This window comes from Tarenaya hassleriana, unplaced genomic scaffold (genome assembly GCF_000463585.1).
Source record: "Tarenaya hassleriana unplaced genomic scaffold, ASM46358v1 Cleome3, whole genome shotgun sequence".
Lineage (NCBI taxonomy): Eukaryota > Viridiplantae > Streptophyta > Magnoliopsida > Brassicales > Cleomaceae > Tarenaya > Tarenaya hassleriana.
This window is the reverse complement of record NW_010966177.1, coordinates 7,862,027-7,878,249: the sequence shown is the minus strand read 5'-3', so window position 1 is coordinate 7,878,249 and position 16,223 is coordinate 7,862,027. Positions and strand designations below refer to the sequence as shown.

Sequence of the window (16,223 nt, the reverse complement as noted above, 5' to 3'; positions counted from 1 at the left end):
GCAAGTTGTGGAATCTGTTATTCCCGGTCCGCCGGACCACTGCCTGGTCCGCCGGGCCGGGGTCAGTTTATTTTTTTTTTTGAAATTCTTCTCCCAGTCCGCGCGTCTGTTCCCACTCCGACTGAGCGGTTGGTCCGCGGCAGACCAATTCATGGTCCGGCGGACCAACCCTGTATTTTATTTTTTTTTATTTTCTTTTCCTTTTCTTCATTCTTTCTCGTTCCTTTCCGCACGTGACGCTCCTCGTGCCTCTCCCCGATATTGTACCATCACTTTTGGTGATTTCGTGATATCTCTATTTAATTATTAATTTTTAATAATTAAATATTCAAATCGGGTTTCGGGGTATTACAGAGGACAAAAGAACAACAATCTTTGGTTGTCCATAACTCTCCAGTTCCATTCGTATTCTACGTTCTTATTCACAATCCATTCTCCTTCACAGAGAAAATAAATAATTGTAGTTCTCTCCATTACATCCATTATACCTGTAAAAAAAAATTTACAAACCGAATGACACATTACCAGAATGAATATGAAAATTGAAACGAACATGATTTTGAAGTTGTTATTGATGTTAAAATCCATGATTAATCACTGCATAACAATGACAAGTCACTAATTCGATAAATTCGACCCATGTGACCCAAGTGACCCATGTGACCCGTGACCCATGTGATCTATGTGACTCATGTGTCTGTCCCATGTGATATATATGACTCATATGATTGTGTAACCCATGTAACTCATATGCCTCATATGTCCAAATGTCTCATGTGACTCGATTTTCTCCCACAAAACACAGTAAACAACTCAAAAACAAGAAAAAACCCACAGAATAACAGTATTTAAGTCGACACTTACCTATTTCCACGAGATTTGAAGCAGTTTCGCAAATTATCGAAGAGAGAGCAAGTAAATCGGATAAATGAAGCAAATGTGAGGACACAGAGACCAAATCTGAAGGGAGAGCAAGCAAATCAGAAGAGATACAGAGCAAATCGATGGAGAGAGAGAGAGCAAATCGGCGGCGGCGGAGAGAGAATGAAAATCGGAGGAGAGAGAGCAAGATACGAGAGAGCAAACAAAGGGAGAGAGCAAACGGATGAGAGAGAAAGCGCAAATGCTGGAGGAGAGAGAATCATAAGAGATACAGAGCAAATCGATGGAGAGAGAGAGAGAGAGAGAAAATCGGTGGCGGTGGAGAGAGAGTGAAAATCGGAGGAGAGAGAGAGCAAGATACGAGAGAGAGAGCAAACGGAGAGAGAGCAAATGGAGGAGAGAGAAAGTATAAATGCTGGAGGAGAGAGAATAAAAAATGTCGACGGAGAGAGAAAAATCTGATAATGAGGAGAGAGAAATCAATGATGCTTTTTAGGAAGGAAATTATTTTTTATTTTTATTTTATTTGTTTTATAATATAAGGGTATAATTAATGTAATTTTTTTTGACATATTTGATAGTTTCTTCGTCTCGAAAATCGAATAATATTCATTATTTGAAACAGCCAATCCACATGTGATGTGTGAACAATGACAGTTGTGTAGGGCGTAGAGGAACAACACCAATCCATCCCGAACTTGGTGGTTAAACTCTACTGCGGTGACCAACGAGTCACACACTAAGCATAGCAATTATATCAAAGGAGTATTGATGGAAATTTTTATTCAACCTTATGGATATTGTACATATGGAAAGAATATATCTGAAAGAGGTATTTTTTTTTCTGAGAGAAGGGTAGTCCATGAAGTACAAGTAGCATTTTAAGATCATTTCTGATAAACCCCCAAATAAGATGCCTATTGAGAAAATGTGCAGAGAGAAGAATGTACAGAGAACTGGACGATGTGAGAGGATAAATTACAGGAATACATCTTTGGTGTTTTAACAAAAAAAAAATACACCTTTGGTGTTCCATTGCTATCAACCATATACTCCTAAAAATCTATCAAATTTTACACCCATTTGATGTAAAATGACTTATATAACCTTACATAAAAATACCCTTTTATATTTAGATTGAAAAAAATCTATTAGAAATACTTTTAAATATTTTCATTTTAATGTATCCACGTGGCTTTTTTAATTAATTTCAATATTCATTTTTTTTCTCTTAAATAGACTCATTTGTCATATTTTTAAATATTTTCGCTTTTTTCATTGTCCATGTGGCTTTTTCAATTAATTTGATCACAATTGCTACTATTTCTTGGTCGCAATTTCTTGATCTTTATTTACAACTTGTTTTTGGCAGTATATACGACTATCTGTGCTTGTTTTTTTATGCATAAACCGAATCTAGACAAATTTTCTCATTTTTTTGTCACATGTATCAATGTTTACACACAAAACACCAATTCCAATGTTTTCTCTCTTCATCCTGCAATAAAATGAGGGCTTCCTTTCCGCACGTGACGCTCCTCGTGCCTCTCCCCGATATTGTACCATCACTTTTGGTGATTTCGTGATATCTCTATTTAATTATTAATTTTTAATAATTAAATATTCAAATCGGGTTTCGGGGTATTACAGAGGACAAAAGAACAACAATCTTTGGTTGTCCATAACTCTCCAGTTCCATTCGTATTCTACGTTCTTATTCACAATCCATTCTCCTTCACAGAGAAAATAAATAATTGTAGTTCTCTCCATTACATCCATTATACCTGTAAAAAAAAATTTACAAACCGAATGACACATTACCAGAATGAATATGAAAATTGAAACGAACATGATTTTGAAGTTGTTATTGATGTTAAAATCCATGATTAATCACTGCATAACAATGACAAGTCACTAATTCGATAAATTCGACCCATGTGACCCAAGTGACCCATGTGACCCGTGACCCATGTGATCTATGTGACTCATGTGTCTGTCCCATGTGATATATATGACTCATATGATTGTGTAACCCATGTAACTCATATGCCTCATATGTCCAAATGTCTCATGTGACTCGATTTTCTCCCACAAAACACAGTAAACAACTCAAAAACAAGAAAAAACCCACAGAATAACAGTATTTAAGTCGACACTTACCTATTTCCACGAGATTTGAAGCAGTTTCGCAAATTATCGAAGAGAGAGCAAGTAAATCGGATAAATGAAGCAAATGTGAGGACACAGAGACCAAATCTGAAGGGAGAGCAAGCAAATCAGAAGAGATACAGAGCAAATCGATGGAGAGAGAGAGAGCAAATCGGCGGCGGCGGAGAGAGAATGAAAATCGGAGGAGAGAGAGCAAGATACGAGAGAGCAAACAAAGGGAGAGAGCAAACGGATGAGAGAGAAAGCGCAAATGCTGGAGGAGAGAGAATCATAAGAGATACAGAGCAAATCGATGGAGAGAGAGAGAGAGAGAGAAAATCGGTGGCGGTGGAGAGAGAGTGAAAATCGGAGGAGAGAGAGAGCAAGATACGAGAGAGAGAGCAAACGGAGAGAGAGCAAATGGAGGAGAGAGAAAGTATAAATGCTGGAGGAGAGAGAATAAAAAATGTCGACGGAGAGAGAAAAATCTGATAATGAGGAGAGAGAAATCAATGATGCTTTTTAGGAAGGAAATTATTTTTTATTTTTATTTTATTTGTTTTATAATATAAGGGTATAATTAATGTAATTTTTTTTGACATATTTGATAGTTTCTTCGTCTCGAAAATCGAATAATATTCATTATTTGAAACAGCCAATCCACATGTGATGTGTGAACAATGACAGTTGTGTAGGGCGTAGAGGAACAACACCAATCCATCCCGAACTTGGTGGTTAAACTCTACTGCGGTGACCAACGAGTCACACACTAAGCATAGCAATTATATCAAAGGAGTATTGATGGAAATTTTTATTCAACCTTATGGATATTGTACATATGGAAAGAATATATCTGAAAGAGGTATTTTTTTTTCTGAGAGAAGGGTAGTCCATGAAGTACAAGTAGCATTTTAAGATCATTTCTGATAAACCCCCAAATAAGATGCCTATTGAGAAAATGTGCAGAGAGAAGAATGTACAGAGAACTGGACGATGTGAGAGGATAAATTACAGGAATACATCTTTGGTGTTTTAACAAAAAAAAAATACACCTTTGGTGTTCCATTGCTATCAACCATATACTCCTAAAAATCTATCAAATTTTACACCCATTTGATGTAAAATGACTTATATAACCTTACATAAAAATACCCTTTTATATTTAGATTGAAAAAAATCTATTAGAAATACTTTTAAATATTTTCATTTTAATGTATCCACGTGGCTTTTTTAATTAATTTCAATATTCATTTTTTTTCTCTTAAATAGACTCATTTGTCATATTTTTAAATATTTTCGCTTTTTTCATTGTCCATGTGGCTTTTTCAATTAATTTGATCACAATTGCTACTATTTCTTGGTCGCAATTTCTTGATCTTTATTTACAACTTGTTTTTGGCAGTATATACGACTATCTGTGCTTGTTTTTTTATGCATAAACCGAATCTAGACAAATTTTCTCATTTTTTTGTCACATGTATCAATGTTTACACACAAAACACCAATTCCAATGTTTTCTCTCTTCATCCTGCAATAAAATGAGGGCACCCAATCGAAAAAGGGTGTTATCCAAACGCATTTCAAGTAATTGTAATAAAACTTGACCTGAATCGAATTGTTCCATTATTACTAAAAAAAAAGAACAAATATTAATCCTTTCTCCGAAAAAATTACCTAAAAAAAAGGGGGTCCATAGTTCCAATGCAATAAAGTTACATAGTGTCTATTTTTCGTTGATAAAGGAGTATTTCCATGGGTTTGCCTTGGTATCGTGTTCATACCGTTGTATTGAATGATCCCGGCATTCAATTACATTTTACAACTAATATATATATATTCAAATACTACTATGTATAAAATACTTTGCACCAGACACTTCTATAATATTTTTTTGGCAACTACGACTATTTTATAGATACCAAAAACTTTATAATTTAAGTTGAAAATACGATAAATAGCATTTGGGCACAAATTTCACCCTAAATCTTCATATAATCTCAACGATTTCACACAAATGATCGACCGAAACCAAATTTCAACCCAGATCTACTCTTTTGGCCTATCCATTCGAAGAAAAATCAACCGAAATACTTACATCGGTATCAGGATAAACCCCTGTCGTTCTCCTTATCGGATCTACTCTTTCGGTTGATTCAGATGTACCCGTCGAACTTGAGCCTTCCACATTCGACGAAGACGGAGATAACTCCTCCATTTTCTCTCTCGATTCTGAGTTTTTTCACTTGATTTCGGCGGATTTCGCTAGATTTTCCTCAATTTCGCATAAGTTTCGCTTGTTGAACTTCTTTCTCTTTTTCTCCCATCTCGTTTTTTCTCTGATTTTTTTCGAATTTATAATAAAAAAAAAACCCTAAATCCTCTATATCTTTCTAGAACATACGGATTTGTTTAACCTACCTATGTGTATATGTCACACCTTCTGTTTCGTTAAGGATATCAAAGACTTTTCCAATTTTTTTAAGGACAACTTTGTAATTTGATAATTTCTTGTGTTTTAAAGGTGTATTGTTGATAGCCCTGCGACACCAAAGATAAAGGTGTAATCCTGAAGTTTTCCCGATTTGGGATGGGAAAGAACAATTTTTTTCCCTTTCAAATCCTGAGAATAGGGTTTCTGATTTAGAAAACGGGAAGAAATCAAAATCTCGAGTTTGCTATATAAGCAAATTTTTGAGTTGTCGCTATCGGCGCGTTTATAAGCAAAATTTGAAGCCGAGAAGGATGTCTACTCTCTACTGGTAAATGGGCTTTATACGAGCTTTTAACTGGGCTTTTATTTGGGCTTTCTTATGGCTTTTAATTGGGTTTTATGCTCCTTTATATATGGGCTTTATTATTTAGGCTTTAAAGTGCATTTATATGAAATTTTAAATGCGGGCTTTTAAGTTTGCTATATATGGGCTTTTACAAAAAAAAAAATCTTCCCTCATCAAACAACACGCAAATATGCAAAATACAACTCAGCCCCTCAGACAAACATAAATAAATAATAGAAATGAGTGGAATGACTTTCTTCTATATACTTAAAAAAAATCGTCGCAGGGATGAACAAAGATTAGTATGAATATAAAAGATTTAAATGTATCGATTTATAGTTGAATGTTATTCAAAACATAAATTTCGTTGTTCTTCCAACAAAACTATCCTTATACATTTTGCTATCAAATTACTAAAATTGTCAAATTACTAAAATATTCAAGGATGTAAATTGACTAAAGCAGTCTATTTCATCAAATAAATAAACAGATTCCAATTAAAAAAATTAAATTAAGGTAAATTAAATGCGTTTGTCTCTCAATGTGCAAATTGTTCAAATACCTTTTTGGTGTACCTATAATTTCTGTGGTATACTCCAAAAAAAATTGAGTGAAATTTTCTTACAATTGATACGTCTCTTTTTAAGCAAATTGTCTAAAATATTTATGAGTGCAAAAAGATAATATTACCTTTCCTTTTCTCAATAAGAAAACCCTGAGTGAGAATCAATAATGATGAAATTAAATATTTTTATTGCAGCTTATTTTGAAATTGTTCGACACCAAAACCTCATTTTCGCTATTGTCACTATTCTACCAAAGCTAAAACCATTTGTTTCTTTGATTTTTTTGCATGTTTGAAGACCAAATGGATTGGTAATGTATACCTGAAGTGAAATCTATTGATTTTCTGTCATTATTGTGACTTGTTTGATGTTGTTTTGGGGTTTCTTTGTTGAAAACAAATTATATAATATATCTATATGAATATTCATAATATTATATTTGGTCTATGTATATATATATATATATATACGCAATCACTCGAGAGTATGTCGCCATCTCCACACACTTCCAACTCCTTGACGTCTCCCACTTTTGAAAAGGTGGCTGCTTTTCCCATATATATTTTTCAAAAAACTCAAATTATTCTGCATTTTATTGTATGTTCATCTACTTTCTATTTCTGAGTATTATTGATTAATAAATTAATAACTAGTGGATTAGTGATGAACTTTTTCAGCAACATGATTGGTGAGTAGTGTCTCAAATTATATTCCCTAAATTGCTGAAGAATAATATATAATGAGTTAGACAACAAAATCATTTATCACACCACTTTATTCTCCATTTTTCATTCTTATTTTAAATTTATTATTATAAATTCAGACGAATTTGTTTCCTTCACTTCTCCTCGTGCATTGGCCTTACGTGGAAATCCCTTTGTCTTCCTCTGCAGAATATATTATTGGAGAGAGATGGTGGAATGGCAAAATCGTAGTTAAGCATCCAATATTGTCCTTTTTCACTGCAACTGGGCTTTAAAATTTTCTTCGGACGCGTACACTGCAGAGTCAGAGAGATAACACTGCGTTTCTCGTTCTATCACAACCAGAAGATTCCTTCACTGGAGATGGATTATTCCGGCGACCGATGCTTCGACGTGATCGTTGTCGGCGCCGGAGTTATGGGTTCCTCCGCCGCGTACCAGCTATCGAAAAGAGGCCTGAAAACGCTGCTTCTCGAGCAATTCGACTTCCTCCACCACCGTGGATCGTCCCACGGCGAGTCACGCACCATACGAGCCACATACCCGGAGGACTATTACAACGCCCTGGTCGCCGAGTCGGCCGAGTTATGGGAAGTGGCTCAGTCGGAGATCGGCTACAGGGTTCATTTCCCGACCAAACACTTCGACATGGGCCCGACGGACCAGAAATCCCTCAACGCCGTCGTCGCCACGTGTCGCAAGCACGGCCTGCCGCATCGGATCCTCGACTCACGCGCCGTGGCCGAGTTTTTCTCCGGCAGGTTCAACATACCGGAGAATTGGGTCGGAATCACCACCGAGATCGGCGGCGTGATCAAGCCCACGAAGGCGGTTTCCATGTTTCAGACGCTTGCCATGAGAAACGGCGCCGTTTTAAGGGACAACACCAAAGTGGACAACATAGTAAAAGACGAGGAAACCGGCGGAGGAGTGGTGGTTTCCACGGCAAACGGCGATAAATTCCTCGGCAAGAAGTGCATTATCACGGCGGGTGCGTGGATACCAAAGCTTGTGAAAACGGTTGCCGGAAAAGATATCCCGGTGGAGCCATTGGAGACGACGGTGTGTTACTGGAGGATCAAAGAAGGGCACGAGGGTAAATTCGCGATAGACGGGGATTTCCCGACATTCGCGAGCTACAGTGATCCGTACGTGTACGGAACGCCGTCACTGGAGTACCCGGGACTGATAAAGGTGGCGGTTCACGGGGGGAACCGGTGTGACCCGGACAAGAGGCCATGGAGACCAGGAGTGAGGCTGGAAGAACTGAAGGAATGGATAAAGGAGAGGTTCGGAGGGATGGTGGATTGGGCAAAGGGCCCGGTGGCGACACAGCTGTGTATATACTCGATGACACCGGACGAGGATTTCGTGATGGATTTCTTGGGAGGGGAGTTCGGGAAGGACGTGGTGGTCGGGGGAGGGTTTTCCGGCCATGGGTTCAAGATGGCGCCGGCGGTGGGGCGGATTCTCGGTGAGCTGGCGACGGAGGGGGTGGCCGGAGGAGGGGTGGAGCTGAAGCATTTCAGTCTAAGGAGATTCGAGGAGAATCCCAAAGGGAATGCCAAAGAGTATCCCGACAAAGTTGTTCTTGGAGCACATCCTCAGTGATTTCTTGTATGATTCGTCTTCTTGGCCACAAATCTGAACTGTTTTTAGAAAGAACAAAAATTGAAGAAAAAATCAATAAAGATCGTGTCCTTCATTCCACTCGATGATTTAGAATTTCATCAAAAAGGAAGGAACGTCAGAAATCGGATACAACAGTATCACAGAACAACCTCAAAATCATCTCATTCCTAAACAGATCACATATGTTCGAAAATCGGATGACAAACACGATTTCTAGCTGTCCACAGATCGATCAAACATCTAAACGTGAAACGAACTCCAGATTCAGTCCAGCACACAGACACATATACAGAAACCCTAGAAAAATTCTTCGAAGAAAGAACAAAACAATCAAAATCGAGCATAGAAGAGACGGGGACAGACAGGCAGAGACTTTCGAATTTGTAAATCGAGAGAGAAATAAGAGAACGAACAAATCTGGGTTGTGGAAATTTTCTCTATTATTTCAAAAATAAAATGCCAAATCGTATTTATACAATCAGAAATACTAAACCAGCTAAACCAAACTAAATGTCACTAAACCAAAAATACTTAACCGAAAACACATAACCGTAAACCAAAAATGAGAGCTAAAGACATGGTTTTCATATGGCCCCCTCAAGATGGAGCATACACATTGTGAATGCCCATCTTGGAGCACAAATACGTCATTTGCTCAGGAGTGAGAGACTTCGTAAGAAGATCAGCAACCTGTTCTTCAGATGAAACATGTTGAATCTTCAGAAATCCACTCTTAATCTTCTCACGCACAACATGGCAATCTAATTCAATATGCTTAGTTCTCTCGTGATATACGGGATTACTAGCAATATGAATAGCTGATTGCGAATCACAGAACAAGGTAACAGGTAAAGGAAACTCAACATAGAGCTCCTTCAGCAGCGATGAAATCCAAGTGAGTTCGCAACAAGTTTGAGCCAAAGCCCGATACTCCGACTCAGCACTACTCCTTGAAACTGTAACTTGTTTCTTTGATTTCCAAGAGATAAGACTGGAACCCAAAAAAACAGAGAAACCAGTGACAGAACGACGAGTATCCGGGCAAGAAGCCTAATCAACATCACTGTAACCAATCAGAGCCATAGGTGAATCAGCAGCATAAAACAAACCAGTTGCAGGCGCGCCTTTCAAATACCTCAGAACTCTATATGCTGCATTTAAATGCTCCGATCGTGGCTGAGACATAAACTGCGAAAGCTTGTTAACAGAAAATGAAATATCAGGCCTAGTAACAGCAAGATAAATCAATTTTCCAACAAGTTTTCTGTAATAAGAAGGATCATCCAGCAAAGTTCCAGATTCCTTTGTCAACTTAAGTCGAGAATCCATAGGTGTAACCACAGGTTTACATCCTAAGAAACCAAACTCCTCTAACAACTCCAAAACATACTTCCGTTGACAAAGTGCAATACCCTTCTGTGATCTAGCAATTTCCAGCCCCAAGAAGAACTTCAAACTACCAAGATCTTTAACCAGAAAACTAGAGTTCAAAGTATCTTTGAGTTGTTGAACCATTGCAGCATTATTCCCAGTCACCAAAATATCATCAACATATACCAATGCTGCTACTATCAAGTCCCCTTTCTTCATCAAAAACAGAGAATTATCAGCATGAGACTGTAAGTAACCAGCATTGATCAAAACCTGAGATAGTTTCTGATTCCATTGGCGAGAAGCCTGCTTCAAGCCATATAATGACTTCTGTAACCGACAAACAGAATTAGAAGATATCTTTACTCCTTGAAGCTGAGCAAAACCAGGTGGCAATGTCATATAGATCTCTTCATCTAGATCTCCATTTAAGAAGGCATTAGAAACATCCATTTGATCCAATATCCAATTATTTGCAGCAGCCATAGCAATAAGAAGTCTAACAGTGGTTAACTTTGCAACCGGACTGAAGGTTTCCACATAATCTATCCCTTCAACTTGATTATAACCTTTTGCAACCAAACGAGCCTTATACCTTTCTACCAATCCATCAGCATTGTACTTTGTTTTAAACACTCATTTACAGCCAATTGGCTTCTTCTCATTAGGCAAATCACAAATGGTCCAGGTTTTGGTCCAAGACAGTGCTTCTAGCTCCAGATTCATAGCATCTTTCCAATGATTAAATTTCACAGCCTTTGTGAAACAAGTGGGGTTAGGTTCAACAGAAATGGATAAAGCAAAGTGTTTATAAGAGGAAAGAAGGTTATTATATGAGATAAAAGATGAAATAGGATAAGGTGTGGTCTGAGTAGAAGGTGGTGGACGAGAATGGGTCATATGGTAGCAATGATAGTCAGATAAGTATGCAGGTGTTTTGATATGTCTGTGTGGTCTATCAATATTCTCTGATACTCGGTTGGCTTTTGTATTATCTATATCCATAGATACAGATTCTACAGAAGGAGAAGACTCAGGAAGAGGAGAGGAAGCAGAAACAACATTAGAAGAAGGTAATAAAGTAGCTGAAGAAGATGGAACAGAGTCATAGAGAAAATACGAGTCTGAAACTGACATAGGAAAGAAAGAAATTGTGGAATCAGGAAGTGACTCTGTTCTAAAAGGAAATTTATCTTCATGAAAGATTACATTGCGTGATATGGAGACCTTATATGTTTCAAGATCTAAAACTTTGTAACCTTTGACACCATGTGGATATCCAATAAAAACACATGGTTTTGCTCTAGGGGAAAACTTATGACGATCTTTCAAAATAGTACTTGCATAACATAAGCAACCGAAAACATGCAAATTGTCATAAGATGGTTTCTGCTTTGTCAAAACCTCATATGGTCTTCATATAGAGACAGAATTAGAAACAGATATTGGATTCCACAGAAAATTTCCGAAACTGGACTATGAGATTGAAGCAGGAGACCATACCCCGATTCCGAGCGAGCGAATCAACTGCAAAACAACCGGAGATCGAACTCGCCTCACTCGCGGCGAAATCCCGTCTCGTTTCCACCCATAATCTCTCTTTCACTGCCAAAACGATTTTCACCATTTTGAAAGGAGGAAAACGAAATTCAAATTTGTGGAAATTTTCTCGAATTTCTTCAAATGAAAAAACAAACGAGCATTCATACAACTGAGCAACAAACTAGAAAGCTAACCAACAACTAAGCCAAAACCAACATAAACCGGAAATGAAACTAAACCAAACTAAACCAAAGATAAATCTTCCAACACGCCAACGGTTTCACGAAACTGCAAAGGTAACATAAATGGGCCTAGAGGCTCAATATATTGCGGGATTTAGGCCCATAAAAATGGATAACTATTTTATGAAATTACAAAAGAAAACTTAAATGGGCCTTGAGACCAGACCCAGTAATATGCGGAAATCAAGAAATGGACAATGAAACGGGTCGGGCGATCCATCAAGGCCTAATTCGTCTATGATGCACTTAAATTCGGCCCGTTAAGCCTAATTTAATACATACATACATACATACATACATACATACATACATACATACATATATATAACAGAATTTGGTGTGATTGAGTCCACAACATAAACTACGGTTATTAATTAAAAATTGTATACAAATGATAATATTATTTGCTACTGTTTGTCACTCTAAAGTTAAATAACTTTAAATTTGAACGTCATCATCATTACTATATGCAACTCGTTGTAATTTTAACATTTAAGATCAAGTTCAAATATAGGATAGAGAACAAACATCGTTATTGAAAAAACAAAACAAGGAACATTACTTTGGCTTATTCCTGAAAAATATATAGATGTTTTGGATTTCGGTTAGATTCAACTTCGATTATGGTATATATATATATATATATAATTTATATTTGATTAGAGTTTGACCATGTTAAGAAAAATGTTCATTTCTAAAAAGATTCACGTTTTTCAATTCGTTTTACGGGTGTTTTTATATTTGTTTAGTACTCATTAAATTTAATTTAAATAAAATTATATTGATGATTTTGAATCAGATTGGATTCGAACTATTTGAATGTTATTCGATTCAATTTGGTTTTATTTTAAAGATGGAAAACAGAAATGGGTATCCGTCGCTCTGACATTTCTATTTTATCTCCAAATGTATATGTCAAGGGTTTTATATAAAAATATATATTTAGATCTACGTCAATGTATAATTTTATACGTATTTATTTTATTATTTCTAATCATCATTTGGATTTGGAGTAAGAGTCTGTGATTCCTTGGTTATAAACTTATCAAATACTCCTTTTATAGATTGAGTTAATTCTTCGATTCTTTTTTTTCCCATATCGAACTCGTATTTTATAGTTCTAAAAGACATTTTAATTATAAAAAAAAGGGAGAAAGAGAACTTAAAAGTTTATGGGTTTAATTGCGTTAAAAATAAATAAATCTACAATTTAAAAATGATGTCGCTAGCAATATTATGAATGAAATAGATGAAACTTTTTCTGTATTAGCAATAGCAACATTATCAATGAAAGAGATAATGATTTTAAAAAATAAAATTTTGAAAAATAGTTAATCAACTTTGTAAAATAATTTTAAAAAATAATAATTAAAAAAATTGTAACTAGAAATTATTTCCTATAAAAAATTGTAAAAATAATATCAATTTCGAATATGATTTTAATAAATAAATAAAAATGGCATCAACCAGGTGAAGAGCTTCTCGTGTTGGCTTGAAAGACTAACACGGTTTGGTTACTTGCGGGTCGAAAATAATTAAAAAAATATACCAAATTCAATGCATGAAGATATATAATAGTGTATATACTTTTCCCTTTTTTCAATAATAATATGGCGTTTGTATGGTGACTATAAAAAAAATTAATAATACCGTTAAAATATTATTTGGGTTTTATTGAAAATATACAAATAAAAATTAGACAATTCAGATAATTCGTGCTATTCTAATGGTGATAGAGTGCGCAGTGCCATTAAAATAGATATGCATGTATAGTGGGTATATTGGTTGAACCAAAGAATCAAATCCTCAAAGAAAATCATGTGGGTGATACGATTAGATACGGTTTTTATTTTAATACCACAATTGTCCAAGTAGTCAAGCAAATTTAAAACTCATATTAGTGTATCTTTTTATTTTAAAAAATCATATATTTTGATTTATTTTATTCACGCAATGCTCGAGATTAAATACACATATAAGTATGGAAGGGTCCATATATAAGCCAATCATATATATGGTGCATATCAAGGTGGTCATTTCAGATTTCGTTTTGGGTTTGCTTCGATTATATTCAGGTTCGGTTATTTAATTTATAGAAAAATTATAACTTTCAGTTTTTATATAAACTTCAATTCGATTCGTATTAAGTTTTTTGTTATAAAAAATTTATTTTTCGAAAATATTATCGTGTTTTAGTTATTTTTTAATTGATTCAGTTTAATTCGATTTTAATATTTTTGAATTTAGAAAAGTTATAATCATTCGATTTTTATATTGATTTCGATTCGATTATAATTATATTTTCTTCGATTTGATTTGATTCGGTTAATAATCAAAATGGTCACTCCTAATACACATAAATGTAGATATAGGTTATATCTTATATGTTTCACTGCTTCGACTTTAAATATCATATTTTTTTTTTATTGAGTTCCATATTCAACCGTGAATACAAAACACTATTCATAACTTTTACTTTTTCCGGTCAATAGTATAAAATATTTTTTAATACAAAAGTTTATATATATATATATATATATATATATATATTAAAAAAATGTAAGTTTCTCTTACTTTTTTTTAAAAAAAAATTTAAACTTCGCCTCCCAATAACAACATGTGAAGCTTCTTGTCAAGTGTGAATATTTATAAAATAAAACACAAAAGCCCCATCCCCATAGGGTGGTGTGCAACTAATTAATTAAATATATAAACAAAGAATAAATGGGAAATTTTAAATTATCGATTCATTTTTAATAATGTCATATATAAAGGCATATATTTCTATTGGTTACGGATAAAATCTAATAATATCTGATTACATTTTAATAAAATTTGGATAGATATAAGTTGTTAAAATTAAATAAACTGAACTAATATATACAAATAATCAATAATATCAAGTAGAAAATAATACAATCAAAATCAAAATAAAATAAAATTTTTTAAAAAGTTTTTATCATGTTTTAAAATTAAAATTTAAACTAGTTTAAATTAAAAAAACTAAAGTGGAAACCAAATGTCTCCGTAGTTGTATCTACGTTGGATCCCATGAATCATCTTTTTTTTTTTTTATGTCCGACTTTTCTTTTACATATTCTTATTTTTTTTCCTTTGGGTCAAACTTTGGCTTTATTTTAAGATCGCATAAAGTAATCCGTTAAAGATTTTCAATTAAATATCAGAAAAGAGTTAGGAAACGACGCCTCTATTTCTATTAAATTTTATATTTTCTTGAATCACAAATGATGATGATGATGATGATGATGATGCAAAATTGGGACAACCAAACACGACAGACAAGAGGAAGATGAATTAGGAAAAAAAATACATTTTTTGTAATATGAAGTCGTACGTTGTCTAGTCTGCCATGCACACTTATACCCTCCTCCTAAAAAAAAAAAATTCCAACTTCTATAATACCCTCTTTAATACACAATGACTAAAATACCCTTAATATATTATATTACATAATTTTTTTAATAAAAAATATTCCTCCTAAAATGTAGGGTTTTTCTCTCTCCTCCATTTTTCGGTTTCTCTCTCTTCTTTTTTTGAGTTTCTCTCTCTTGCCACTCTCTCTCATCGAATTTGGTCACTCTCTCTCCTGCATTTTCTCTCTATTCTTATTTTCTTCATCAAAATCGCTTGAAATCAAAGTAGAATCAGTGAAAAATTAGTGAAGAGTTGGAAATAAATAATCAATTGCGAAAATCTTATTGTTTTTCATATACATTGATGGTTGTGGGGGTTATTTTGATGAAAAATGATGTTTTTTCCACTTCTTTTCTTCTACTTGGTGATGTTTGTGAAATTTTATCCTTTGTTGTATGATATTGTCATAGATCTGGTTCGGATGATATCAGGTTCGCATGGTCACATGGTACCAGGTTCGCATGGTCACATGGTACCAGATTTACATGGTCACATGGTACCATGTTCACATGGTCACAAGATACCAGGTTCACATGGTCACACGATCAAATGATCTCCATAATAGTCGGATTGATAATAATAGTCACATGGATTTAAATTAAATGGTCGAATGGTAATAATGATCACATGTTACTATGTTCATATGATCACATAGTCACATAGTCAAAAATGGTAATAATTGTCACATGGTCACTGTGTCCAGAATAGTCAAATTGATCTGCATTTTGTGTTTATATTTTCTACAACTATTATAGACGGACGAGATGAGAGATCGACAATTGTATATTTTCTGTATGATGGTAAATGGATAATGAAAAAGAATGGAGAATATGAATGAGAAGGAAAGGTGATGAAAAACCAAAGAGTGTTGCAAGTTATTGGATCCGGCTGCAATTGGAAGTTGCGTACGACATTGATATTAAA

The 16,223-nt window shown here is 34.8% G+C and overlaps 2 protein-coding genes across 4 annotated transcripts in view; one reads left to right on the top strand and one right to left on the bottom strand.

The window, feature by feature from the left end:
- LOC104819937 (serine/arginine-rich splicing factor RSZ22A) overlaps positions 1-5,436 on the bottom strand; it is an 18,414-nt gene extending 12,978 nt beyond the window's left edge. Inside the window, exon 1 of one of the 3 annotated variants that reach the window (XR_772882.2) lies at positions 5,126-5,436. The gene's annotated coding sequence lies outside the window, so the exon portion shown is untranslated. The remainder of the gene's footprint in view (positions 1-5,125) is intronic. The other 2 variants (XR_772881.2, XM_010550248.2) reach the window with 2 other exon arrangements.
- Positions 5,437-7,299: 1,863 nt separating this feature from the next.
- LOC104819936 (probable sarcosine oxidase) lies at positions 7,300-8,787 on the top strand. The gene has a single exon (XM_010550247.2). It carries the CDS (start codon positions 7,441-7,443, stop codon positions 8,686-8,688), a length of 1,248 nt encoding a protein of 415 aa, XP_010548549.1. The 5' UTR covers positions 7,300-7,440; the 3' UTR covers positions 8,689-8,787.
- The last annotated feature ends 7,436 nt before the right edge of the window (positions 8,788-16,223 follow it).